Source organism: Manis javanica, chromosome 8 (genome assembly GCF_040802235.1).
Source record: "Manis javanica isolate MJ-LG chromosome 8, MJ_LKY, whole genome shotgun sequence".
In the NCBI taxonomy this organism is placed as follows: Eukaryota; Metazoa; Chordata; class Mammalia; order Pholidota; family Manidae; genus Manis; species Manis javanica.
This window is the reverse complement of record NC_133163.1, coordinates 102,394,051-102,421,704: the sequence shown is the minus strand read 5'-3', so window position 1 is coordinate 102,421,704 and position 27,654 is coordinate 102,394,051. Positions and strand designations below refer to the sequence as shown.

Here is a 27,654-nt window from a genome sequence, read left to right as displayed (position 1 = left end):
GCCATTCTGTTATAGCATGCCCATTTTTTTTTTGTTCTTTTTTTTATTAAGGTATGATTGATATACAGTCTTATGAAGGTTTCACCTGAAAAAATAATGTGGTTACTACATTTACCCATATTATCAAGTCCCCACACATACCCAAATGCAGTCACTGTCCATCAGTGTAGTAAGATGCCACAGATCCACTATTTGCCTTCTCTATGCTACACTGTTCTCCCCATGATCCCCCACACAATGTGTACTAAACATAATACCCTCAGTCCCCTTCTCCCTCCCTCCCCACCCACCCTCTCACACCCCTTCCCTTTAGTAACCACTAATTCATTCTTGGAGTTTGTGAGTCTGCTGTGTAGCATGCCCATTTATAGTTTTGTGTACCAAGATGAATAAACCAGGGAAAAGCAAGCATTCTTCAGAATTATATAATACTCTATTTTGAAATTTATTGGAAAATTAGCATCACAGAGGAAGCATTTCACTAAATAAATCTCTTAGTTGGATTTTACTTTCTCAAAGGTGGCATGTCTCTTGTGGTACATTTTATTCATTTATAATTAACAATAGTTTCTGACTAAATTTAATGTTTTTTCTACAAGTTTTCTTTGTACATAATAGTTTTACATTATAGATATAGGATATCATTAACCTTTAATTAAAAAGTTTAAGGATTATAACTGAAAAGAAATATTCCAAAACATCTAAGGGATTATATATTATTACTCCTTTTTTGAAAGATACAGGAAAAGGTTAATTTTGAATTATAAAGTTATCTGCCCCAAAATATAAAAACTTTGTATTTCCGTTGACTTCTAGTTACATGACTTGATTAAGTATACTTTTAGAGCTGATTTTATTATTTGAACAATGCAGATAATAATACTTGTTTTATTTACCTCCCATAGTTATGAAATTAAATTTATGGAATATAAATCGGGCATGGTGCTACATAAGCAATAATGTAGACAAACACAGTACTTACCTTTAAAGCCCTTACAGTGTGGTGGAAGGAGAATGTCATTAAACCAGTCATTTTGCAAATAATTATTTAACAATCTGTGAGCTAAACACTAAGAAAAATATATAGGGTGCCTGAGACTGGTCTTAGATCAGGGAAAGCTGCCCGGGGAAAGAGAAAATTAAGCTGAGGCTTATCAATTAAAGGGGTTTTGGGAGACCATTCCTAGTAGAAGAGGAATAGTACTTGCAAAGACTCCAAGTTTTGAAGAGGCTTAAGGGTCCTAGTAACCAAAAGTCCAGTCTGGCTAGTAGAGAGTATCCTTTAGCCTTCACAATAGCCCTGTGAGCTAACTCCATTTTACAGACAAGAAAATTGAAGCCTAGAGTGTTTCAGTAATTTGTATAGAATCTTACTATTTGCAAATGGCAGATTCATGTTTTGAACCCAGGTTGTTCTGACTCCAAAATCCCTGTTTGCCCCACTATGCCATTCGTTCTTTGAGTTACTTATCTCACAGGCTCACTGTGCTCCCAAACACATCTGCCCTCCTGTTATTCTAGAGGGCTTAGCAGTTCTCCCTCTGGCTACTTGTGGAACCAATGATCAGGGTTTTTCTTTATAATAAGTATTAATGGGATTGAACTCTTCTAGGTTGTATACTGTAGAACTCCAGGGATCCTAGAAGCTTTTTTCAGGGGTAGGAGTCTTGTGGATTCTGGTGCTGATAGGAAACTGCAGTGTTTGTGGCCTCTCTCATTTAAAAATAGCCTCCTGATGCTCATGGGGTACTTTAATAACGCCCACGTTTCCATCAGCCTCTGCTTCCTACCCCCAAGACACTCTAGATAAACAAGATCTAAGTAATAAACAGTGTGCTTCTGCTGCAGACTTTTCCTACTCCCAGAAACGTCTCCTGTATAGAAACCCAAATCTACCAGATTTTATTGGAAAAATGCAAACAGAAAGAGTTCCATTGCTTTAAAAGTTTGAAAAACACTATCCTACTTTATATGATGTCCAGGGGAAATATTTCCTAAGTGAGGAATTTTTCTAATTCTTCCTGTCTGTTTATCTCTCACTACCTGCATTGACTTCCCAAACATCTTTGTAAGCTGGGGTGGGATTTTTGTTGTTCTTAAAGTTTATGGAGATAGTGTAGATGCTACATTGAAGTCCACTGTCTGAAACCTAAAAAAAAATCCATGCCTTCATATCCCCATAATTTCATGATAAATAAAATAAATGAATTCAGACTAAACGTCATTTTTTTTTTACATTTGAAGAGACGTTTTAATGCAAGTACCTAGTTAAATCTTTTATTGTCAGAGTTTACTAATAAGTAACTGATTATTTCCCTTTTTAAGTAAATCTTTTTCCAATCAATCTGTTAACCTCAATTTTTCTTGTCCCCTTAAAAGACACTGCATTAATTTGGGTGGGGGTGGGAGGAGACTATTTTATACCCTATCCCATTTTAACTATCTAACAGGTTGTGTTTTTCTAGGAATTTGTGAAGTTTGTTGTGAAGTAATTCATAGTCCTAGGTAGATGGAGGTTGATGCTTTATTCTGATTGTAAATTTTCCTATTTCTGTGTGTTCAGAGGATTTCAGTTGGTAGAACCTGATTTACTTGAAATGTGAAGTAACAAATTGATTCTCTCCACCACCTCTCTCTGTCCTCAGTTTTATGTGAAACACTGACTAAAATAAATGTTTGCCTTATGAATTTCTCTTTTTTAAAAACACCCAGAGACACACATTTTCAGGGCTCAAGCTGTAATACTTTGTCGTTTTTGTTCTGTTCTTTCAAGTTGCCTAAACACAGCTGAGTTGGTAAGAGAAGCAAAGACAACATGATAGTGCTGCCAAGTAGACAGGAAGCTGTAGTGGACCTAGCAAGCAGGGGCGGCTGAGCACACCCTCCGTCCAATCAGCTCTGAGTGCTGTTGCTATGTGCGCTCTTACTCTGCTGCCTTTGTGAAAAACCTTACACAGAGGGAAGCGGAATCAGCACCCACCGCTCAACATTTGTTTTAACCACTGCAGACATCTGGATCCCTCAGTTACTGACTATACAGCTATTGACAGCCAGAAGGCAACTTCTTTTATACAAGGATTCCAGTATGGTTTTCAGTGGAAACAAAGGGCTTCAAAGAGAAGGTGTGTAATGAAGTGTTTTTAACGGCTTTATTTTTAAGCTTCCAGTTTTCTGTGGCTGTTTACCAGTTGTGGTGTTTGCTTTGCATGGATTTTTAATAAAAAGGTAGAAAAATGATCTCACTTTGAAAACCATTTAACTTAGGGAATTTTGTTTAGCTTCATATAGCCTGTTTTCTTGAGCAGCATTGCTTAAAGATTATTAAAATGCTAATCTGAACAATGAGTAGGAAGAAACCAAAATACAATGTGCTCACTTTAATGGGGGGAAATATGATAATAATGGGAAGCTGGAAGTGTTAACTGTATTCGGGAGCAGGAGGTGTTAAAGTAAGAACTGTTAAGGAGAATATATTTAAAATAAGTTACTTATTTTTAACTGAAATTCATTGTGTCTGAATTTGACAGAGATTGTCAGAACTCAGCTTAGAATTTTGATATACTTTGAGGACTTGATGTACTGTCTTTTTATAAAGGTTTTCTGAAGATGCTATGTCAAAATATACAATCTTTTAATTATTTGATCTGTTGGCTAATTCTGTGCAGTTCAGATAAAGGATAGTAGTATAATCCAACTGCAGTCAGTGTCGTATTCTGTTACTGTCCATACAGAAAACTGAAAAATAAAAAGGATTTGGAAGACAACATACCACCCGTGATATATATTTTAAAATTTAAGTAGTCCTTCCATTTTTTTATTGGAATATAGTTGATACACAATATATATTGGTTTCAGATGTACAACATAGTGACTTGATAATTATATACATTACTAAATGCTTGCCACAGTAAGTGTAAGATACCCCCTGTTACCATATCCAGATATTACAATGTTATGGGTTGTATTCTCTATGGTCTTAAAGTAGTCCTCTTAAATGAAATAATTCCATACCTGACTTAATACTGAAAATATAGTAAAATTGTATTAAATTAAACCTCACTAATTCGATATTTGTAATAATTGAACATTATATGGGTTACAATGTGTTTTTATGGAATCTGAAAAAACTATCCCACTGATTATAGGAAAGTTTTAAAAAAATGAAAAGTGAAATAAATCAGAGAGAAAAACAAATACTGTATGATATCACTTATATGTGGAATCCAGAAAACAAAACAAACAACAACAACAACAACAACAGAAACAGACTTATAAATACAGAGAACAAATTGGTGGTTGCCAGAAGGAAAGGGGCTGGGGGAAATAGAAGAAATGGGGGAAGGGATTAAGAGTTACAAACTTCTAGTTATAAAATAAGTCATGAGGATGAAAAGTACAGCATAGGGAATGTAGTCAATAATGTTGTAATACTTTTGTATGGTGACAGATGGTAACTAAATTTATTGCGGTGAGCATTTCATAATGTATATAAATGTCAAATCACTATTTCAGGTGTTGCACACCTGAAACTAATATGTCAGCCCTACTTGAATTAAAAATAAAACACCTTAGATAAATTAAAGTTTTTTTGCATACTCTCAAATACTGTGAAATTATAGTGTACATATTGGTTTAGGTAATTATTCTTTTAAATTAGAGCAGAACAAAAAACTAATTAGCATATTTCCCATTTATGAACAATTCTCAGTTTCACCTGGTGTGTGACTCCTTTTTAATTCATTCAGTGATTTTTGTCTGATGGATAAAATTAGTATAAGTTCAAAGTTAATGTTCAAGCTTTATTTCTTATCTCTACAAGTGACGTGTTTTTGGAATAGGATTGGTTTTGATGTTTTCAAGAAGTATCTGTCATTAGGAAGCCTGAGCAGTCAATGTTAGCATTGTTTGATAAGTGAGAAGTGTTTCTTCTAAAAGGAACTCAAAATATATCTCATGCTGTTGTGACCATTACTGATCATTTTTAATGATACAATATAATATTTATATTGCTAAAGACTTCAATTAGTAGACACAAATTTCTAAAATAAATTGTCCCTAATAAGAAAGTGATTCACATGAACCTGCATGTTGGCTGAACTTTAAAAGACTCTGGTATTGGTTTTTCCAGTTTGTAGGTTTAGCCCAGAACTTGAACTTGATAGAAATTACCGTAACAATTATAGCAAATAAATAAAACTAATATATATTCTTTGGAATTGGTGACCTCCACAATATAAAGCATTCATTTCTAGAAGAGTTGCTGTGACAGGCCCAGAGATGGGAAGCAGAGGTATGTTGAGAGGACCCAATTTCATTAAATATAATTCTAACCACATGAAGGTCAATCTGGTCATATTCATTTTTTAGGCTATCATTTTCATCAATTACTAATGTTATTTTGTCATTATAGAACCACAAAAACCAAAGTTTTGCTGAAACTGGTTTGCCACACTCTTCCCCTTGGGTTTGTTTCTTAGGAATTAATAGACTTTCCAAGAGCAGGCTGGTTTCATTCATATGCTACAAAAGATAAAGGAAAATGATGTTGGCAACAAAGTTGGGTTTACTGCTGTGTCATATAAAAGCTTTGCCTTTGTGTTGCTGGAGAAATAGTCTTGACAGAATCAGATTTTATTCCTGGACTCAGTACCTAAAGATGTTTTTTATAGTGGAACATTTGAAAGTTCCTGTTCATTATCAAAACCTCAAGGTAATAACTGATGTTTATAATCTGGTCAAAAATAGTAACATTTCTAGTATATTTCAGCTCTTGAATTTATTACATGACAATAGAACTTTTATTGTCTTTCCTGTGTCAAATATTAAAATTGGCTATACCCCTTTGCACTTGGAAAGTAGAATAATACCCTTATTCTCAAAAGTAATAATTTCTGTTTGTCTTGACCACTTGATAAAGAATAGCAAATGGAAGTGCTAATACTTATCAGATGCAATGACCATTACAACTGATTTTGCTTAAATAAAATGTTTGTTTTTTAAAATCACCAGGTAATAATATATAAATAGTATCTCAATTCTGTAATTTAAAACCTTAGGTCAGGAAGGGGCAGCAATCTGTTTATCTTTTTCTTTACATCTATGAAATATTTTATCATTCCTCTTTCGAGTATTATCCCAAATGTTTGATTCCTATATGTATGCTTTAAGTGCTGTATGCCACAGTGCTTCTTTGACTCTACCTTGCAGAAATTCCATTATTTATTCATCCAGAAAAAATTGGATTATAATAGTCAGCTGGGCAGGGAAGTTACTCTTGACAGGTTTTTGTTGGGCTTCTTCATGTAGCCGTGGTGCTACTGCATAAACTGTATTCTTTTTTGCAAGAGTATAGTAAATCTCTTTTTTTAATCTTGTATCTAAAATCAATGTCACTGTGTCTAAAATCAAAGACTGAGTTTTAAAAATACAGTTTTTTGCAGTATTGCTTGAATTATATAATACTTTATGATGAGGCCAAGTTGAAAGTTGGTAGCATGATGACTATGAATTGTGAAACTGGAAATAACTCCTTGTTTTTCTTCACTGGTCTCCTCAGTTCTACTCATTCAGAGATTTTTGAACATCAAATGATTTGAATTATTATAAAGTTTAAGTAAAAACAGGGACATTAAAATGATAAATATGGGAAATAGTCAAGATAGGGTAGAAAAAAGATCAAGCTCATACATATTGGGCCTTACATTTTGCTATAAGCTGCTTGTCATCCAAAGTATGAAATGTAAACCCTGCCAATCGGTTATATATGTCCCTGTCATTTAACAATTTATTGCTAAATATTGACCATTAAAATTTGAGTTGTTTCTGTTTTTTTTTAATCTTTTGAGATATTTTTAGGTTCAGATTTGGGGTAGCATTGTCTCATCTGTCTGTGTGATTTATTATTTAGCTAGATGGTTAGAGCATGGTTTCACGTCTCTGAGCCTTAGTTTCCTCATCATTGTAATGAGACCTTAGGGTAATTGAAATGAAAGAATGTATGAACACTTAGATTAGTGACCCAGAGTTAACACTTATTAAAATGTAAGAGATTATTATAGTAAACTTCTCTTTTCCTTTAAATTATTCTACATTTTTAAATTCTGAGAATCTTAAGTACAGCTTTTTAGACTTTTCCTCCCTGAGCTTCACATATGCAGATATATTTTTAGAATTCTCAATTTTCTAATACTTCATGATCTGGAAAGTCATGGAAATAATGGGGATTTGTGCAGAAGAAAGGACAGGATTCATAGGGAGGTACATGGCAAATTCCTGAAGACAATAATCAATAATGGTAAGTAAACAATGAGTAAAATGGGAAGATAAGTAATGAAGAGAAAGCAGAAAAAAAATTTGTTCTGTTTGATGTAGTGTTATCTTTGGTATACGTGTGTCCACGTATGGTGAGCTGACTGACTCACTGGAGTTGCTAAATCCAGTGGGGATTTGTGTCCTGGGAAACAACTTATTTCTGACTTTTCTTCTGAATTCCTCAGCTAGGATTGGACTGTGGGTGACTTTGTATATGCCACCCATATTAATGACAAGGGACAAACCATCTGCCTGGGAACCAGAAATTCAATATCATTACATACATGATGAATGTAACTGTCTTGAAATGTAAGAGCTTCCGCAATAAAAATCTGGTGGTGTAGGTCTAAATTTTGAAAACTCAAACAGTTTAGCTTATTGAGAATTAGAGAACAAGCAAATGTAAATAAAAGACAATTCCTTCCAATTATACTCCTATTTTGTTACTGTCAGTGTTCAACAGTACCGCCCAAGTGGCTTTTTGCATTGGGTCGGGAGACTATTTTGCAACTGACAGAAAGGAGAGAGAATGTGTTTTAGAAATAAGTATCTTGGTTCTACCTGATTGCATTGCATTGATGTATTTTGGTGGGTGGGGAGGGGTGGGTAATATATACTTATATCACTTTTCTCAAAAAAAGTCCACACAGCAAAAGAACAGAAGACAGATTGCTCTACATTAGTGTTTCTCAAATTGGGGTATTGGCCCTTTTGAGAATCTGCTGAAAACTACCAACCCCCTTGCCAGGAAGAAAAAATGGGTCTATGTATATACACACATAATTTTTTGGAAAATGCCTAGACTCTCATAAATTTTTTAGGTTAAGAAATTTTGTTAACCATACTTGCTTTTAGTCAGAGAATAAAAGCATTAATTTTAAAAACTTGAGGCTTAAAACTTCTGGGTAAGGACCTCAGATTATTATGCAAGCAAAGTGTTAAATAGTGACACTGGGGTCTTTGTGCAAACCTCTTCTTTGTAAAGATGGTCAAGTGTTGCAACATGTACTCTACTCTATACATTAGTACTCTCGCAGATAGGTTTGCCTTGAAGAGCACTGCGTAGTCCTGTGCTGACTCCTATTCCTGGATGAGCTTCAGATAGAGAACCTAGCACAAAAAGGACCAGCCCTGGAATTCAGGGTCCAGGTCCTCAGGATCTACATGCCATCTCTGAGTTAGAGACTGAGATTGAAGGAGACCTGAAGATGCCTCTTTCAGCCTTAGGCCTCCACCTGGAATCTCTTCCAGAAATCATCCTGCACTAGAGATGACAAGGCCACTGTAATGATTGTCACCTAGTTCCATCTTTGTTCCAAAGAACTGAGTAGAAGTGAGCTTTGTTATATGCCAAATTTTTCAACTCTTAATTAAAACAACTCTGTATTCCATTCACTTTGTATTTCTGCAGGAGTTTAGGTTTCACATATTCAAACATATACTCAGTGGAAAATATGAATGTTGAGAGTACTTAGAAATATGGGTCATGCATGTGCCAGAGGGAAGGACAGTGTATTTTTTGGGACCAGCCTATGTCGTAACCATATTCCCACGAGGTAAAAATGTAAGACTGAATTAAGTTAAGCTTGAGGATAATTTTGGAAAGTTATGTACCAGTTATCTGGGACTTTTGAGAATCTGCTGAAAACTACCAACCCCCTTGCCAGGAAGAAAAAATGGATCTATGTATATACACACATAATTTTTTGGAAAATGCCCAGACTCTCATAAATTTTTGTAGGTTAAGAAATTTTGTTGACCATACTTGGTTTTAGTCAGAGAATTAAAGCATTAATTTTAAAAAGTTGAGGCTTAAAACTTCTGGGTAAAGCTGGAATGAAACATAATAGCACTAGAATAGTGGATTGTCGTTTTTTTAGTGCAGGGTTTTCTTCTGAGTATATAGCTAAATCTGTAACTTGGAGTTTTGAGAAACAGAAATGTGTTTCCTTCTGTGACAAAGTTTTCTCAGCCTTTTGTCCCATGGTTCCTTCTGCATGGGCTAGGGAGTGGTAATACCATATCATCAGGAATATTCCCATAAAGGATAGTGAAAAGGAGAGTATTTCCTACTTGAGGATTTTCATGTAAAACAGTGATGAATTAGGTCTAATGGTTTACATAGAGCACAGAGAAGTGAAATAAAATAGGGTTAGTGCAGTTAAGAAGGAAGTGAATAAAAATCTGTGTAGCTCTAAGTTTGTGCCCATGCATCTGTGATGGTATGGCTAAAAGCACAATTCTGGCAGCCTATACTTTTAGGAGGCAAAACAGATGGACACCACTAAATTTCCTCCGTAACACCGTCTACTTATAATTCTCACATTTTCAGTATCAAGTCCTCTGGGAGCTTTCTCTTACATCCAGTTCTCTAAGAGTTCTCATAGCACCCTAATTTACCCTTGTTTATCGCATCACCATGAATTAGACTTACCTGTGTCCTCTCCGTAACACTCTCTACTGAAGGCGGCACAGCAGGCTGTTCTTCCATTGCCTTCTGGAGAAGAGCAGAATTTCACTGACAGTTTTTGACATTTAAATACTTCTCTTTTGAGGCAGAGATTGGAGTTATGCAGCCACCAGAAGCTGGGAGAGGCAAGGAAAAAATTCCCTCTGAGAGACTTCAGATGGAATACATCCCTGGCAACACTTGATTTCACACTTCTGAGCCCCAGAACTATGATAGAATACATTTCTGTTTTGTAAGCCACCAAGTTTTGGTAATTTGTTATAGCAGTGCTAGGAAATAAATAAATACTTCTCTTTTTACGCTCTCAACTTCTAGCCAATTTTTAAGACTACTGGAGATTTAATTCTCTTTCTGCAGCTTGAGTTGCCCCCTACTCATCACACCAGCAGCCAGTAGGTTGGTATGATGAATTCTCTCTATATCTCTTAAAAGACTGTTAAGTCGTAGAAACTCCAGTAATCAGTAAGGAAAGTAGAACTCAGAAAGTGCTGTCTCTCCTTCTATTTTTGACAGTTTAATGTTTTTATCTTGGGCTGAAGATTTCGTAATTACTTAATGCAATTTTATCTTAAAAACAAATTTTCCTTGTCTCATTTAGAGAATTTTATTGATAAAGGGCATTAAAAACAACTCATGAAGCTTATTGTCAATGCAAAAGAGAGGGCAGGAACTAGACCCATTGACCGAACTAAGACCTGCTTTAAGAAGCAAAGAAAGCTTAGGAAATTTTAATCAGGTTTAGCTCAGTGTTTCAGATGTGCCATTTGTAGAATTTGTTTTCAACTTTGACTTTTGAAATTTGAAAAAATAGAAAAATGGTTGGCAATTAAAATATCTAATCTAAGAGAAGAATAAGATGATAATCATCTAAAAAGGGTATCAGCAATTTTTTATCGCTTTAACCAGAAATAAGCTGAAATAAGAAGGGAACAAAATATGATGGAATATTGACCACTATTTCAACAATTGTTCATACCAAACACTGTGCTGGGCAGCAGGACGAGCTTGTTCTCATGGAGCTTAATGGGTTAGGGGAGAGATGCAAATAATGATTTAATTTTATTTGTGCTAAGTTTTAGAAAGGAAAAATATAAGTTGAAATGAGCCTTCTCATAAAAACAACAAAAAGCCATGTAATGAGATGTGGTAAGATCTAATGAAGAAGTACATGTTAGCTGAAATAGATCATCTCATAATTTCATATCCTATTTTTTTAATCTGTAGAACTTCTAATTCTGTAAGAGTAGACATTGTTAGAAAATGTAATGAGAAAAATTCCCATGCTCAAGAGCAACCAACAAACGTAATTTTGAATGAACTTAATAGGAATATTTAGGGCCTTTATGAAGAAAATTTTAAAAGCTAAAGAATGTTTGAAAAGGCTTGTATAAAGTGTAAACCGTTAGTTGCAGTTTTTATAAAGCTAGTTAAAGTGATTTTTAAGTCACTAGTTATAATTTTTGGGAATCATTGATAAATTAGTGAGGTATCCAAAAACCGGAAAAGCAGTAAGAGCGCTGAGAGAGGCTCTCCTGATGCACAGAAGAGTGAATCACCTCTTCACCATGAAGGGCGTGGCTTTAAGAATATTGGCATAGTTGCAGAGAAGAATTAAAATAACTGAGGTGGAGCTATGAGGCATGCCAGGAGGGGAGTGCTGGAAACAGGAAATACTGTGATTCAGTATAATACAGAAGGCGGGATATCCTGAGGCAGCTGTGGGAGAGACTGAGTGGATCAAGTGTGGTTGAAGCATTTGATGTATTAAGGGCAGCAATGAGAGAAGAGGTGAAAAAAGGTAGACAAGGTCTTTTTTCACCTCATCTCTCTCTACTTCCTTGATGTGTCAAACTCTGGTCAAACTGGGAATAGTGAGAGATCACATATGGGAAGCTGTAAATAGGAAGTAGTCATATTTTACCACTGATGACTTATTGGAGGCAAGAGAAAGGGAGGAGGAATAAAAGACTCCAAGATTTCAAGTCACAAAAAACAAAAACAGCTGCAGCTGGGACAAGTTTTATAACTTGACCAGCACCCCTATGATTATTTTTACTTTGTGGTAGGCTAGATGTACCAGGATCAATCTGTGCTTGTGGCCACAGTGGTACCAAACAGTAAATGAGATGATAGTATTTTATAACTCTAAAAATAGACACAAGTAGAATCAGATATTGTTTAAATTGCAAAGGACTGTCTAGTTTTATACACCTTCATTTTACAAGTGAGTTTTCTGAGAGTCACAAACTTAAATTTACCTTTCCCAAGGTGTTGGGTCTAGTTTATTACAAAACTGAAATTAAAATCCACGTTTCTGCCTTCTAGTACAGCATTTTTCATACTTTTTCCAAGTTTCATTAACATTATCCTCATTTGATTTTTATTTTATAGAGATCTGTAAATTTCAAGATCTTTTAGAAGTATAAATGTTAATACGAAGATCTCTTAGCTTTCAAATTTAGGAAAAAGATCTAAGTCGAATGTGGGATGAAAGCAGATGGTCAAATTTATTTTCTAGGCAGATGATTTTGGAATCATACAACATTAAATAATTGCTTGATCATAATAGCTATTCTCAATTAACTATGATTCTAATTGTGTGTGACTTGGCTGAACCAAAACTAGTTTAACGTGGTTCTAGGAAATATTCTATACTTGGCTCACTGAAGTTGATGATAATCACTACAGAGTCATCCAATAAAACATTAATTAAAAGCATTACATTAGCATTGAATCCCACTGCTTGATCATTATCTTTATGAAAGGATACTGCCTTTGGCAGTTAACATTTTAAAGGGGACATAGAGCAATAAAAAACTGTGTTTGAGGAAAAAATTTAGAGAGAAAAAAATATGGTTTCTGTTCTTACCAACCTTATAGCAAGGTGATACCTTTACAGTAGTCATTTACAATTAAACTATAATTTTCCATCCTGAAAAATTGATTTCCCCACATGTGCACAAAGGTTAATTAATGAATCCATCTGAACAAACACTGAAGGATCCAGTGGGTATTCTTTCTTGAATCACTGAAGGATCCAGTGGGTATTCTTTCTTGGTGCTATTACATCATCCCATTTTCTTTTTGGCAAGCTATCATTCTCGTAGACTTCTGGTCCATTGCTCCCTTTTTAAGAATTGGCAGTTTTCCACTTTTGTAGAACATGATCTCTACCCTCCCCATCATTGCCCCTTCAAATGATAGACAAGCTTCTCAGGCTGATTGTAATGGGAGCAGTGGGGAGGGAGAGGAAGGACCCTCATAGAAATGTAGTTTGGGCTCTTGGTTTACAGAGAGACTGAAGTCAAATAGCTTTTATTTTAATATCTTATTATGTTGGTTCCCAAAGGCTGGTGGTCTTCAGACCTGCGTTAGTCTAAAATCAGATTTTCATTGGTTCATGGGAAAGATGGCAGCCTCTCTCAAGAAGGACTGACCTTTTTCTGTGATCAGGCCTTCCAATTTTTTGTTATTAAATGCATTTTCTTTTATAAAGTGTTAATGCAAGTAAAAATTAAAGGTCAGAATTTTTTTTACTAAGTTTGCTTTTATTTAAGAAGGAAATACTGAAATTTTTTAGTTGTAAAGCTCCCTAAGAAGGAGCTTTAGCAAGCTTATTTTAGCAAATTTTAGCAAGTAAACTTTAGCAAGCTATTTAAATTTTTTGTCACTGATACAGATCCTCTTTATATAAATTCATACATTACTGAAAAAATAGTAACAAATAGGAAATTATATGTATTGCTATTTTACTTAATGGACTTTATCATGCATTTTTCTAAGTAACAGTTATTTTAATGACTATAGGATAGTCCATCATGTTTACATAACATCAGTCAAACCATTTTCCATAGGTAATTAAAAAATTGTTTTAAACTTGTCATAGTAGCTATAACTTGGATTTTCAGTATGGTTTTAATTTTTCTTCCTTTGCTTAAATTTCCTCTCTAGAGAGAGATTAAACATTCCTCTCTATGTGTTTACTCTTTGTAGTTCACCTTTTGTGAATTTCTTATTTCTCTTTTCATTTAAATTTTGAAATAGCAAATGTTTAATTAAAATAGACATGGAATATAATAGAAATAGGAACATTTTTTCAACCACATATTATACAAACATTTGCCCTTATATTTTTTATCTTTCAGAAATATTTAGATTTATACATTTTAATCTGATAATATTTTCCCTGTGTATATTTTTATATTATTTCCAAGCTGAGAAAGTTCTCATTCCATATAGGTCAAATACATGCATATTGAATATTCTGCTAGATTTCTCCATTAAAGTTATATGCTAGATGTGGCTGTTTTACCTGCAAGCTATTTGTTTTGATGAATGATGTAAAAATGTGGATTCATAGAACACCTGTATCAGAGGCATAGAGCTTTCTTGTGAAACATGCAGACTACCCAAGTCAGAATCTCTGGTGTAGTATCTGGGAATATACATTTTCTGCAGGCTTCTAAGATGATATGTGTATTAGGATCCTATTGCTGCTATAAGAAATTACCACAACTTTATGGCTTAAGACAATACAAATTTTTGGTCTCACAGTTCTGGAAGTCATAAGATCAAATTGGGTCCAAAGGGCTATGTTCCTTCTGGAGGCTCTAGAGGAAACTGTCTCCTTGACTTTTCTAGCTTCTAGAGGCCTCCTGTTTTCCTTGGCTCAGGGTCCCTTCCTCCATCTTCAGAACTAGTAATATAGCATTTTCTCTCTTCTCTGATCTGTCTCTCTTTTGTAAGGACTTGTGATTGTGTGACTGTGTGGGGCCCACCAGATAACCTAGGAAACCCCCTATCCTAAGATCCTTGACTTAGTCACACCTGCAAAATTCCTTTTGAATATAATGTTACATATTGACAAATTCCAGAGATGGGGAAATGGACATCTTTGGGAGGACTATTATTCTGTCTACCACAATACATAGATTAGAATTTGAAAACCACTGTTACATTAAATTAAAAACCACAGATGCTCAATTTTTTTTTTACCTCTATCACTATATATACACAAATTGTTATTAAGTAATTTCTGTTCTGTCTTGGAAAGCTTACATAAGCTAGAGGCTTTAAAGTTTTATGTATACTTAGTCATTTTGGGAGCTCTCCATTCTATTTCAGTAGTCTTTTAAAAAGTATCCAGCAAGGTAAAAAGTAGATAGTCCTCCTCTAGTTTTTTCTGTTTTTTAGAGTTTTTTTGCTTTTCTTATCTTTGATGTTAAAAGCTTTTAAAGGCACATGTAACCTGCATGTGCCTTTGTTTGATTCCCACCCTCCCAGCTTTGAAAAACTTGATTAAATTTACAGAAATAGTACATACTGTTTGAAACAAAATTGAAACAAAAAAAATGTGTATAAACAAATAGGGAAACTGCTGATTGGTCCTTACCTACTCCTCTGCTTACTTTCCCAGGGATAAACAATATCCACAGTTTGTGCCTGTATCTCCATTCTTTCCCTATCCTCATAGAAGTATGCTTTATATTAGATACCTTAAACTTTTTTAAACAAAAATAGAATCCTACTCTATATACCCACAACTTAACCTTTTAGCATCTTTATCATTCAATCTATTATGAATAGAGGAATCACTTATTTATGTCACAGTTTTAAATTTTTGTATTTGGATATATATAACAGCAAGCCTATATGCAACATTATATACATTTAAATCCAAACATTAATCAAATATAACATAGACTTGCTCAGCCATTTTTTCTAATAAAATACAAGGTGCCCAGTTAAATTTGAATTTCAGATACATGAATAATTTTTTATGTAACTATGTCCTGTGCTGTAATTCAAATTTAACTGGGCATCCTGCATTTTTATTTACTAAATTGGGCAAACATAACCATAGAAAGTAAATGACTCCCTATAATCCTATCCTGTGGCCCTAGAGTTAACTATAAAAAGCAATTTGGTATGTTTTTTTTTTTTCCTGTAAATAGTATCTTCTATAACTATAGAAGTGTTTGTCACTTGATGTTATAGCAGTTTTTCGTGTTCATACCAGCAATATTTAAGTACCACATTTAGTAGTATAATCAATTAAAAATTTTTATTTACAAGTAGTAAAATTGTAGAAAAGTAGACATTTGTGTTTGAGTTGAAATATATTTTCAGTGGATTCAAATTATGATCAACTGTAATGACATTTAGGACTAACCTATTTCTAAATCCTTAGGACATCTCAAGAGATCTCCTCTGGGCCTACTCTGTTTAAATTGTTAGAAAAAAACAAGAAAATTGGTAGTGAAATGTGCACTTGACTGTGCAGAGGTAGTGTTCACCAGGGAAGTAAGTCCTGAAATGGGACCAAGATATGTCAGTGCTAGAGATTTTCTGTGTATTTTGGGGAAGGCTAGATAACTTTTATAGACTGACACTTTAATCTCTAACTGAAGAGAATTAGTGAAAATAATTGAGGTAAACTATGTGAAAGTATGTATGACTCAAAATTACAATGTAAACAAAGCATGCTGTGTTTACTTTAAATGATTGATTCTAAAATTACTAAACCTAAAATATAAAAATCTGCATGAATTTGACATGGAAATGGACTTTGAGATGAAGGTGAAGAAAAATCACTTTAATAATGGAGTTTGGCTTGGTTTTAGAAACTCTGTATTTATTTAGGACCTCATGTTTTTAGGAAGGCCGAGTATGACTTTCTGCTTACTCCCATAATTTCTAAGCGAGGGGAGAGGGAAGAGGAGGTGGAGGGAGAAAGAGAGATCTAAAGATTTTATGTAACTAAAGTAAGGCTTCCAGTTTATATAATGGAGCTGACATTTGAATCCATTTGGTCTCTTTCTAAAGACTCCCCACATCTGTTTAAAGAAAAAAATCTTTGAACTAGCTGACATAAGTTATTTCTTATTACAGTGCAGAAAAAATGAACTCAGCACCATCTACTTATTCATATAGTTCTCATGCAACTGCAAAACCAAAACAATTTAAAAAACTAAATGCAAATTGAATTGTAGAATGAATAAACTTTAAATCATTAATGATATGTTACAAAATTGTTGGTCAAAATGTGAATATAGTACTTGGTATTATGGACCAAATCCTTTTGAGTTGAGCATACCTGTGATGGCTATCGCTTGATATTTGCTTGTTGGTTAATACACTGTCAACTTTTGTTGGTACAATGGTACACCACTGTGATATTTTGCACACATCACAAAAGCATCAGTATTTTTACTACTGTAAGTTAACCAGAGCTATTAAAGCTATGCTATTTAAATACTAGCAAAACTGTAAATGTAAGTCATCACTGTAAATATGAATATGACACTGAAATTGTAAGGCAGTCCTTGATTATTGTTGGCTCAGGTGATCCAGAGTAGGTTTGTGGTTATTTTTTAAGATTTTCATTGAAAACAAATCACATGTTAAATTTGGGCAGGGAGAAAACTGTCAGATCCCCAGAATGTCCACAGACCCCAGTTTAAGAACTACTTATACCTCAGTTTTGTGTTAGGAACAGATATATGCAAATTCAAAGCTATTACTGAAAACACAATTCCAGTGTGCATATGTTAAAGTAAATCCCTTGCTTTGCTAATATCACCACTACTACTACTTTCTCTATATGGTCCCCCTTGCTTAAAGTCCTTGTGTTCTGCCATTGTTGGTCTTAAGCTCCCAGCTAAAATAGTGGTTAATCCTGGTTGCCATGAGAATCACCTAGGGAGCTATTAAAAGAATGTAACGCCCAGCCTTGGGTGGGTTCCTGGGTTTTATTTCTGTTTGTTGTTGCTGTTTGTTTGAAAAGCTCTGCAGTTTGTTCAAAGCAAAGCCAGGATTCACAACCACAAGATTCTAGAACTGTTAAACATTCTGTCAAGACACCTTGACTTATTAAGGATGAGTGGTATTATATAATAGTGCTTACTGCCTGCCAGACACTGTTCAACACAACACAGTTACCTCATGAAATCAGTGATGCTGTGAGATAGATTTTTTACCTCCGTTTTCCAGGAAATTGAAGTGTAGAGAGATTAAATAGGTTTTCTTGGTCTACATAGTTATTAGCCAAACCCGGATTGCCTGTTAACCATGAAATCCAGCCTTATTTCACCCTTCATTACAAGATAAATTTAACCAATCACTATTAAACATACACTTTGATGAAAACATTTTTACTTGATTAGAAATGTATAAGCATCAAGTATGAATGCAGTTCATATGAGCACCGGCAGCTATAGCCGTTTTCTTCCCTTCAATTAAGAAATTTGTTAGATAAATGATTTTATTCTTCAAGACTGGATTTCTTTTCAAAAGAGGCTTGAAAAACATTCAGTTAATTAGTTCACTTTGTTTTCAGGTCTGTTAAGATATAGTGCATTTAAGTCAGAATCTAAGTAAAACTGATAATTTTAGGGTTACCATATTTGGTTGATTTTAACATATTTTCTACATTTTAAATCCTTGAAATCAGATTGTTTCTTATGCTTGCTGACACATTGTGGTTTAATTGGGAGATGTTTTTTCTTAGTGAAAGATAAAGTCTATGTCTTAAAATTGATGACATCTTAGATTTGATGAATTAACAGTAGTAATTGTACATGAGAGAACAGTTCCATATCTAATTGGCCTGTTTTTGGAGGTAAAACAATGTGATGTATTGTTCGTATTGTTTTGAAGATTAAATAAGATGAAATATTCATCACAGTGTCTGGCACATAATAAGAACTGAAGAAGTGTCAGCTGTGATTATAACATAACTATTGTGTTAAAACTGCATGATGGATCCACAACTACAGATCAGAGAGCCTTAAGTGTAAATAAATCTACCATTTTCAGCTATTTTCTATAGACACAGTCCTTTTAGAAACACAAATCCAACTGGCATTATATTGATATTGCCCAGACTGCTCTCTGCAGAATGCTGCAAACCATCAAATATATAATATACCGTACTGTCCCTTAGGGACTTTTATTCTGGCATATTCTCAAAATACAGAATTTAATATAGATATTCAATAGTCAAATCCAGAGGAATTCTGTCTAAAAAAGGCAGCACCAGAGTTTATATGAGAAATAAGGTTATTACTGTCAGTAGACTCTGCCAATGTCAGTTATGATAACTGTGCTTCCCTCAGTCACTTAACAATTTATTATTTGTAAAACAAGTCAAATAAAAATTTGTTACAGAAGTAGCATTTCTATCCTCTTCCAATAACTAATCTGTTTGTTTTTTCAGGCCCTGAAAACTTCTAAGTATATTCATGCTTATCAGGCATTAAAATGCTTAATATAAAACACAAACTGTATTCCTTTAAGTTTGGACAGAAGGCCATTTTTTTGGTCCTGGAACAGTACAGAATCATCTGAGTTTTGATTCTTTTCTTTTTTGCCTGTGAAGTTGCTTCCTCCCATAATTTATGTTTTTTTCTTCATATAATTCATGCTTCCTGAGGGAAACTTCTTATTTTAACCTAATGATAAATGAACAGATTATTTTCATTACTTATTTTTATTTTTTAAATGTGTAAAAAGTAAAAATAAGAATAGTTTTCTGACATTTTATAAGTCATAGTTTTTTTATTAATAAATTTTATATTTTTTAGAGCAGTTTTAAGTTCACAGCAAAAGTGAGCGTGACGTACAGAGTTCCCAAATATGCCCTGTCCCCACAGATGCACAACCACTCCACTATCGTATCCCCATGCCACAGTGCTACATGTTATAGCTCATGAATCTATATTAACACATCATTAACCAAAAGGCCATAGTTTAGGGTTCACTTTTTGGTGAATAAGGATGTATATCTGGTATTTTATAGGAGGTAAATATTTTTTAACATAATGGCTATTTTTTAACTAAAAATGAGTAATACATAATGAAAAATGGTATGATCTTCAGCAGTTCTTGTAAGAGGAGGTGGTTGTTTTTTCTTTTAATATATTTGGTATTCATGGGGCCATTAAGTAAAAGATGGCATTTCCTTGAGGGTTTTATGTTATAGACTTATGTATCAAATCAAAATGACCTTATAAACCTTATACATGACATCTCTGAAAAACCTACACCTAATACTTTACTTAGTGGTGAAATACTGAACACTTTCTAAGATCAGACAGAAGGCCCTCTAGCTACTTCTATACCACATTGTATACCAATACATTACAATAAGGTAAGAAAAGGAAATAAAAGCATAAAAACTGGAAAGAAAGAAGTAAAACTATTTCCAGTGACATGATTGTTAATGTAGAAAATCCTAATATATAGGAGACAGGAAGGAAGGAGCTAGACTCTCAGGGAACTCATGTGAAGAGTTATAGCTTTAATACCAATAGAATCATAGGAAATATCTGCCTGAAGAAGGAGTAAGGGAGGTTTCACCTCTGCCTCTACAATTGATTTTTAAACTGGTTCTTAAAGTGTAGGAGTTTGGACTTTAAATTGTAAATAATGGGAAACATTATGGATATTTAAGTGAATATAATCACATTTATATTTTAGATAGAATTCTAATAAGGAAGATGGGGCTGGATGGGAAAGATAAAAGACTAGGTGCAGGGAGACCAATCACAGAACTATTTTAGATGCATCTATTATTCATGCAAGAGATGATGGCCTTAGTAGTATTGACAGGGGTCATAGAATGAAGAACAACATGGCTAGAGCTATTTAGGTGGTACAATTTATAGGACTGAATTGCCAAGTTTCTCACTTGGGCATTTGAACATGGATAATATTAGACTATATAGGGAACTTGAGGAAGAACAAATTTTGCATTGGAGAAGCATGGATCACAGGGGGGAATAGGATGTTGGACTTAGTGGTTTCTACATGTATTCATCATTACTTTTGTTTATCTTTGTCCTTTATTTTTCAGTCTTTTCTCTTAATTTTCTCCCCATGCCCCCACCTTAACTTCATTAAGTAACCATGGCATAGGACAGAAGGGGTTTTTTTTCTTTTGAGTAAGACTAATTTAGTGGCTCAATGTTTGACATACCTTACTTCTGATTACCACAATAATTATGTAAGGTGGTGGATAGTTATAATCACTAGGGATTCATTGTACTGTCACCATTTCTCTCCCTGAGTTTCAACTGGGAGTATGTACACACATGATTCACAGTAGAATAAGAAACAAAATGTCAGTTTACTAAGCATACACCCTATAATCTCCTAAGAGTGAGGCTTTTGGAAACCCATTTATATCTAGTATTTTCACTCCCTCTTCTAGTAATTGAGAATCTCTAGGCTCTAGTCATAGGCTCCAGATGAAATCTGGAGCTAAGTACAAGACTCCCTCCTCTGAGTTTCAGGAAAGGACAGGAAATATGGAGCCAAATTCCTGGTTTTTAGCTCTGGTGTATTAGACAGCTTTGGCTGCTATAACAAAATACTATAGACTGGGTGGCTTAATCAACAGAAATTCATTTCACAGTTAAAGAGGCTGAGAAATCCAAGATCACAGTGCCAGCTAGTTTGGTTTCTGGAAAGGTTTCTCTTCATGGCTTATGGACAGCTGCCTTCTCGCTGTGTGTCACTCGGTCTTTCCTCAATGCCTGTGCCTGATGTGTGTGTGTGTATCTCTCACCCTGTTCCTATAAAGCCACCCATTCTATCAGATTAGGACCCCATCCTAATGACCTCATTTAACTTTAATTACCTCTTAAAAGGCCTATATCCCCATACAATCGCATCAGGAGTCAGGGCTTCAATATATGAGTTTTAGGGGACACAAACCACTCCGTTAGCACTTGGGAACCTCACTTCAAAAGTAAATGGGTGGTCCAATGACTATAAATCACACCAGTCATTTAGTTTCCAAATATTTAGAAATTTTCCAGATATCATTCTCTTATTTTAACTTAATTTCATTATGGTTAGAGAATACACTTTAGATGATTTAAATCCTTTTTAAATTCATTGAGATTTGTTTTATGGCCCAGAATATGGTCTATCTTGGTAAAGGTTTCATGTGTACTTAGAAAAGATGTTTATTCTGCTTCTATTGAGTAGAGTGTTCTGTAAATGCTTATTAGGTCAAGTTGATGGTACTACTCAAGTGTTTTATATTCTTACTGATTTTCTGTTACTTATTCTATTGATTATTGAGAAAGGGAGTGTTGAATAGCCAAATACAACTGTGGATGTATCTGTTTCTCTTTATAATTATATCAGTTTTTACTTTATATATTTTGAAGTTATTTTATTAGGTGCATAAATGTTTAGGGTTGTTATGCTCTCTTGATGAATTAGCCTTACTGTCATTATGAAATAGCCATCATTATCACTTGTGGTATCATTTGCTCTGGAATTTATTTCATCTGGTATTAATATAGCCACTCCAGCTTTCTTTTAATTAATGCATACCATGGTGTATCTTTTTCTAATCTTTAACTTCCAGCCTATTTGTCTCTTTATATTCAAAGTGGGTCTCTTATAGAGTAGTGTACAGTTGTGTCTTTCTTTTTTATCCAGTCTGTCAATTTCAATTAAAAGTCATCTTTTTAAGTAGATGATTCACATTTAAGGTTTATCGTTGTTTGGATGGAATTAAATCTACCACTTTACTGTTTGCTTTCTTTTCTTCTTTTTTTTTTTTTGAAGAACATTATGTTTACTAGGCTCTCCCCTACCCCAAGATCCCCCACACAAACCCCATTACAGTCACTGTCCATCAGCATAGTAAGATGTTGTAGAATCACTACTTGTCTTCTCTGTGTTGCACAGCCCTCCCCTTTTCCCCACCTCCCACCTTGTACATGCTAATCATAATACCTGCTTTCTTCTTCCCCACCCTTATCCCTCACTACCCTCCCATTCTCCCCAGTCTTTTTCCCTTTGGTAACTGTTAGTCCATTCTTGGGTTCTGTGATTCTGCTGCTGTTTTGTTCCTTCAGTTTTTCCTTTGTTCTTATACTCCACAGGTGAGTGAAATCATATGGTATTTGTCTTTCTCTGCTTGGCTTATTTCACTGAGCATAATACCCTCTAGCTCCATCCATGTTGTTGCAATTTGTAGTATTTGTTTTCTTCTTATGGCTGAATAATATTCCATTGTGTATATGTACCACATCTTCTTTATCCATTCATCTACTGATGGACACTTAGGTTGCTTCCATTTCTTGGCTGTTATAAATAGTGCTGCGATAAACATAGGGGTGCATCTGTCTTTTTAAAACTGGAGTGCTGCATTCTTAGGGTAAATTCCTAGAAGTGGAATTCCTGTGTCAAATGGTAAGTCTATTTTAAGCATTTTAAGGAACCTCCATACTGCTTTCCACAATGGTTGAACTAATTTACATTCCCACCAGCAGTGTAGGAGGTTTCCCCTTTCTCCAGAACCTCGCCAACATTTGTTATTCTTTGTCTTTTGGATGGTAGCCATGCTTACTGGTGTGAGGTGATATCTCACTGTGGTTTTAATTTGCATTTCTCTGATGACAAGTGATGTGGAGCATCTTTTCATGTGTCTGTTGGCCATCTGAATTTCTTCTTTGGAGAACTGTCTGTTCAGCTCCTCTGCCCATTTTTTTAATTGGATTATTTCCTTTTTGTTTGATGAGGTGTCTGAGCTCTTTACATATTTTGGATGTCAAGCCTTTATCGGATCTGTCATTTATGAATATATTCTCCCATACTGTAGGGTACCTTTTTGTTCTATTGATGGTGTCCTTTGCTGTACAGAAGCTTTTCAGCTTGATATAGTCCCACTTGTTCATTTTTGCTTTTGTTTTCCTTGCCTGGGGAGATATGTTCATGAAGAAGTCACTAGTGTTTATGTCCGAGAGATTTTTGCCTATGTATTTTTCTAAGAGTTTTATGGTTTCATGACTTACATTCAGGTCTTTGAGCCATTTTGAATTTACTTTTGTGTATGGGGTTAGACAGTGATCCAGTTTCATTCTCTCACATGTAGCTGTCCAGTTTTGCCAGCACCATCTGTTGAAGAGACTGGCATTTCCCCATTTATGTCCATGGCTCCTTTATCAAATACTAATTGACTATATATGTTTGGGTTAATGTCTGGAGTCTCTAATCTGTTTCACTGGTCTGTGGCTCTGTTCTTGTGCCAGTACCAAATTGTCTTGATTACTATGGCTTTGTAGTAGAGCTTGAAGTTGGGGAGTGAGATCCTACCCCCCAACTTTATTCTTCTTTCTCAGGATTGCTTTGGCTATTCGGGGTCTTTGGTATTTCCATATGAATTTTTGAACTATTTGTTCCAGTTCATTGAAGAACGTTGTTGGTAATTTGATAGGGATTGAATCAAATCTGTATATTGCTTTGGGCAGGATAGCCATTTTGATTATATTAATTCTTCTTAGCCAAGAGCATGGAATGAGTTTCCATTTGTTGGTGTCCTCTTTAATTTCTCTTAAGAGTGTCTTCTAGTTTTCAGGGGACAGGTCTTTCACTTCTTTGGTTAGGTTTATTCCTAGGTATTTTGTTCTTTTTGATGCAGTTGTGAATGGAATTGTTTTCCTGATTTCTCTTTCTATTGCTTCATTGTTAGTATATAGGAAAGCCACAAATTTCTGTGTGTTAATTTTGTATCCTGCAACTTTGCTGTATTCCGACATCAGTTCCAGTAGTTTTGGAGTGGAGTCTTTAGGGTTTTTTATGTACAATATCATGTTATCTGCAAATAGTGACAGTTTAACTTCTTTACTAATCTGGATTCCTTGTATTTCTTTGTTTTGTCTAATTGTAGTGGCTAGGACCTCCAGTACTATGTTAAATAGCAGTGGGGAGAGTGGACATCCCTGTCTTGTTCTCGATCTCCGAGGAAAAGTTTTCAGCTTCTCGCTGTTCAGTATGATGTTGACTGTGGGTTTATCATATATGGCCTTTATTATGTTGAGGTACTTGCCCTCTAGACCCATTTTGCTGAGAGTTTTTATCATGCATGGATGTTGAATTTTGTCAAATGCTTTTTCAGCATCTATGGAGATGATCATGTGGTTTTTCTCTCCTTTTTGTTTATGTGGTGAATGATGTTGATGGATTTTCGAATGTTGTACCATCCTTGCATCCCTGGGATGAATCCCACTTGTTTGTGGTGTATGATCCTTTTGATGTATTTTTGAATTCGGTTTATGAATATTTTATTGAGTATTTTTGCATCTGTGTTCATCAGGGATATTGGTCTGTAATTTTCTTATTTGGTGGGGTCTTTGCCTGGTTTTGGTATTAGGGTGATGTTGGCTTCATAGAATGAGTTTGGGAGTATTCCCTCCTCTTCTATTTTTTGGAAAACTTTATGGAGAATGGGTATTATATCTTCTCTGTATGTCTGATAAAATTCCAAGGTAAATCCATCTGGCCCTGATTTTTTTGTCTTGGGTAGTTTTTTATTACCACTTCACTTTCCTTGCTGGTAATTGGTTTGTTTAAATTTTGTGTTTCTTCCTTTGGCAGTCTTGGAAGGTTGTATTTTTCTAGGAAGTTATCCATTTCTTCTAGGTTTTCCAGCTTCTTAGCATATAGGTTTTCATAGTAGTCTCTAAGAATTCTTTGTATTTCTGTTGGGTCTGTTGTGATGTTCCCTTTCTCGTTTCTGATTCTGTTGATGTGTGTTGATTTTCTTTTTCTCTTAATAAGTCTGGCTAGAGGCTTATCTATTTTGTTTATTTTCTCAAAGAAAATAAACCAGCTCTTGGTTTCACTGATTTTTTCTATTGTTTTATTCTTCTCAATTTTATTTATTTCTTCTCTGATCTTTATTATGTCCCTCCTTCTGCTGACCTTAGGCCTCATTTGTTCTTCTTTTTCCAATTTTGATAATTGTGACATTAGACTCTTCATTTGAGATAGTTCTTCCTTCTTTAAATATGCCTGGATTGCTATATACTTTCCTCTTAAGACTGCTTTTGCTGCATCCCACAGAAGTTGGGGCTTTGTGTTGTTTTTGTAAGTTGTTTCCATATATTGTGGGATCTCCATTTTAATTTGGTCGTTGATCCATTGATTATTTAGTAGCATGTTGTTAAGCCTCCATGTGTTTATGAGCCTTTTTGCTTTCTTTGTACAATTTATTTCTAGTTTTATACCTTTGTGGTCTGAAAAGTTGGTTGGTAGGATTTCAATCTTTTGGAATTTACTGAGGCTCTTTTTGTGGCCTAGTATGTGGTCTATTCTGGAGAATGTTCCATGTGTACTTGAGAAGAATGTGTATCCTGTTGCTTTTGGATGTAGAGTTCTATAGATGTCTGTTGGGTCCATCTGTTCTAGTGTGTTGTTCAGTGCCTCTGTGCCCTTACTTATTTTCTGTCTGGTGGATCTGTCCTTTGGAGTGAATGGTGTGTTCAAGTCTCCTAGAATGAATGCATTGCATTCTATTTCCTCCTTTAGTTCAGTTAGTATTTGTTTCACATATGCTGGTGCTCCTGTGTTGGGTGCATATATATTTAGAATGGTTATATCCTCTTGTTAGACTGAGCCCTTTATCATTATGTAATGTCCTTTTTTATCTCTTGTTACTTTCTTTGTTTTGAAGTCTATTTTGTCTGATACTAGTACTGCAACACCTGCTTTTTTCTCTCTATTGTTTGCATGAAATATCTTTTTCCATCCCTTGACTTTTAGTCTGTGTATGTCTTTGGGTTTGAGGTGAGTCTCCTGTAAGCAGCATATAGATGGGTCCTGTTTTTTTATCCATTCAGTGACTCTATGTCTTTTGATTGGTGCATTCAGTCCATTTATATTTAGGGTGATTATCAATAGGTATGTACTTATTGTCATTTCAGGCTTTAGATTCGTAGTTAGCAAAGGTTCCAGGTTACTTTCCTTACTATCTAAGAGTCTAACTTAACTCACTTAGTATGCTGTTACAAAGACAATCTAAAGGTTCTTTTCTGTTTCTCCTTTTTTTTCATCCTTCATTCTTCATATATTAGGTATCAAATTCTGTACTTTCTGTCTATCCCTTGATTGACTGTGGATAGTCAATTTAATTTTGCATTTGCCTCGCAATCAGCTGCTCCACCCTCCCTACCATGGTTTTACTACCTGTGGTGACAGCTATCCAACCCTAGGAACACTTTCATCTATAACAGTCCCGCCAAAATAGACTGCAGAGATGGTTTGTGGGAGGTAAACTCTCTCAGCTTTTGCTTATCTGGAAATTGTTTAATCCCTGCTTCAAATTTAAATGATAATCTTGCCAGATAAAGTAATCTTGGTTCCAGGCCCTTCTGCTTCATGGCATTTAATACATCATGCCACTCCCTTCTGGCTGTATGGTTTCTGCTGAGAAGTCTGATGTTAGCCTGATGGGCTTTCCTTTGTATGTGATCTTATTTCTGCCTCTGGCTGCTTTTAGCAGTCTGTCCTTATCCTTGATCTTTCCCATTTTAATTACTATGTGTCTTGGTGTTGTCTTCCTTGGGTGCCTTGTGTTGGGAGGTGTGTGGATCTCCGTGACCTGAGAGACTATCTCCTTCCCAGATTGGGGAAGTTTTCTTCAACTACCTCCTCAAAGACACTTTCTATCCCTTTCTCTCTCTTCTTCTTCTTCTGGTATCCCTATAATGCGCATATTTTTCCTCTTGGATTGGTCACACAGTTCTCTCAGTATTCTTTCATTTTTAGAGATCTTTTTTTCTCTCTGTGGCTCAGCTTCTTTGTATTCCTCTTCTCTAGTTTCTATTTCATTTATTGTCTCCTCCACTGTATCCAACCTGCTTTTAATACCCTCCATCATGCTCTTCAACGATTGGATCTCCAACCTGAATTCATTCCTGAGTTCTTGGATGTCTTTCCATACCTCCATTAGAATGTTGATGATTTTTATTTTGAACTCCCTTTCAGGAAGAGTCACGAGGTCCATATTATTTAAATCTTTTTCAGGAGTTGTATTAATAATTTTACTCTGGACAAGGTTCCTTTGGTGT

At 34.9% G+C, this 27,654-nt stretch overlaps 1 protein-coding gene across 10 annotated transcripts in view; it reads left to right on the top strand.

Moving 5' to 3' along the window:
- The window catches only part of ATOSA (atos homolog A), an 82,921-nt gene that overhangs the window by 20,440 nt on the left and 34,827 nt on the right, over window positions 1-27,654 (top strand). The window contains exon 1 of one of the 10 annotated variants that reach the window (XR_001854638.3): window positions 821-3,122. The exons of 7 other annotated variants lie outside the window; for them this stretch is intronic. Coding sequence is in view for 2 of the 3 variants with exons in the window: in XM_017670193.3 (XP_017525682.3) it covers window positions 3,086-3,122 (37 nt within the window). In the remaining variant the exon portion in view is untranslated. Of the gene's footprint in view, window positions 1-820; window positions 3,123-27,654 lie in introns of those variants that run through there. 2 more of the 10 variants (XM_017670193.3, XM_017670194.3) reach the window with 2 other exon arrangements.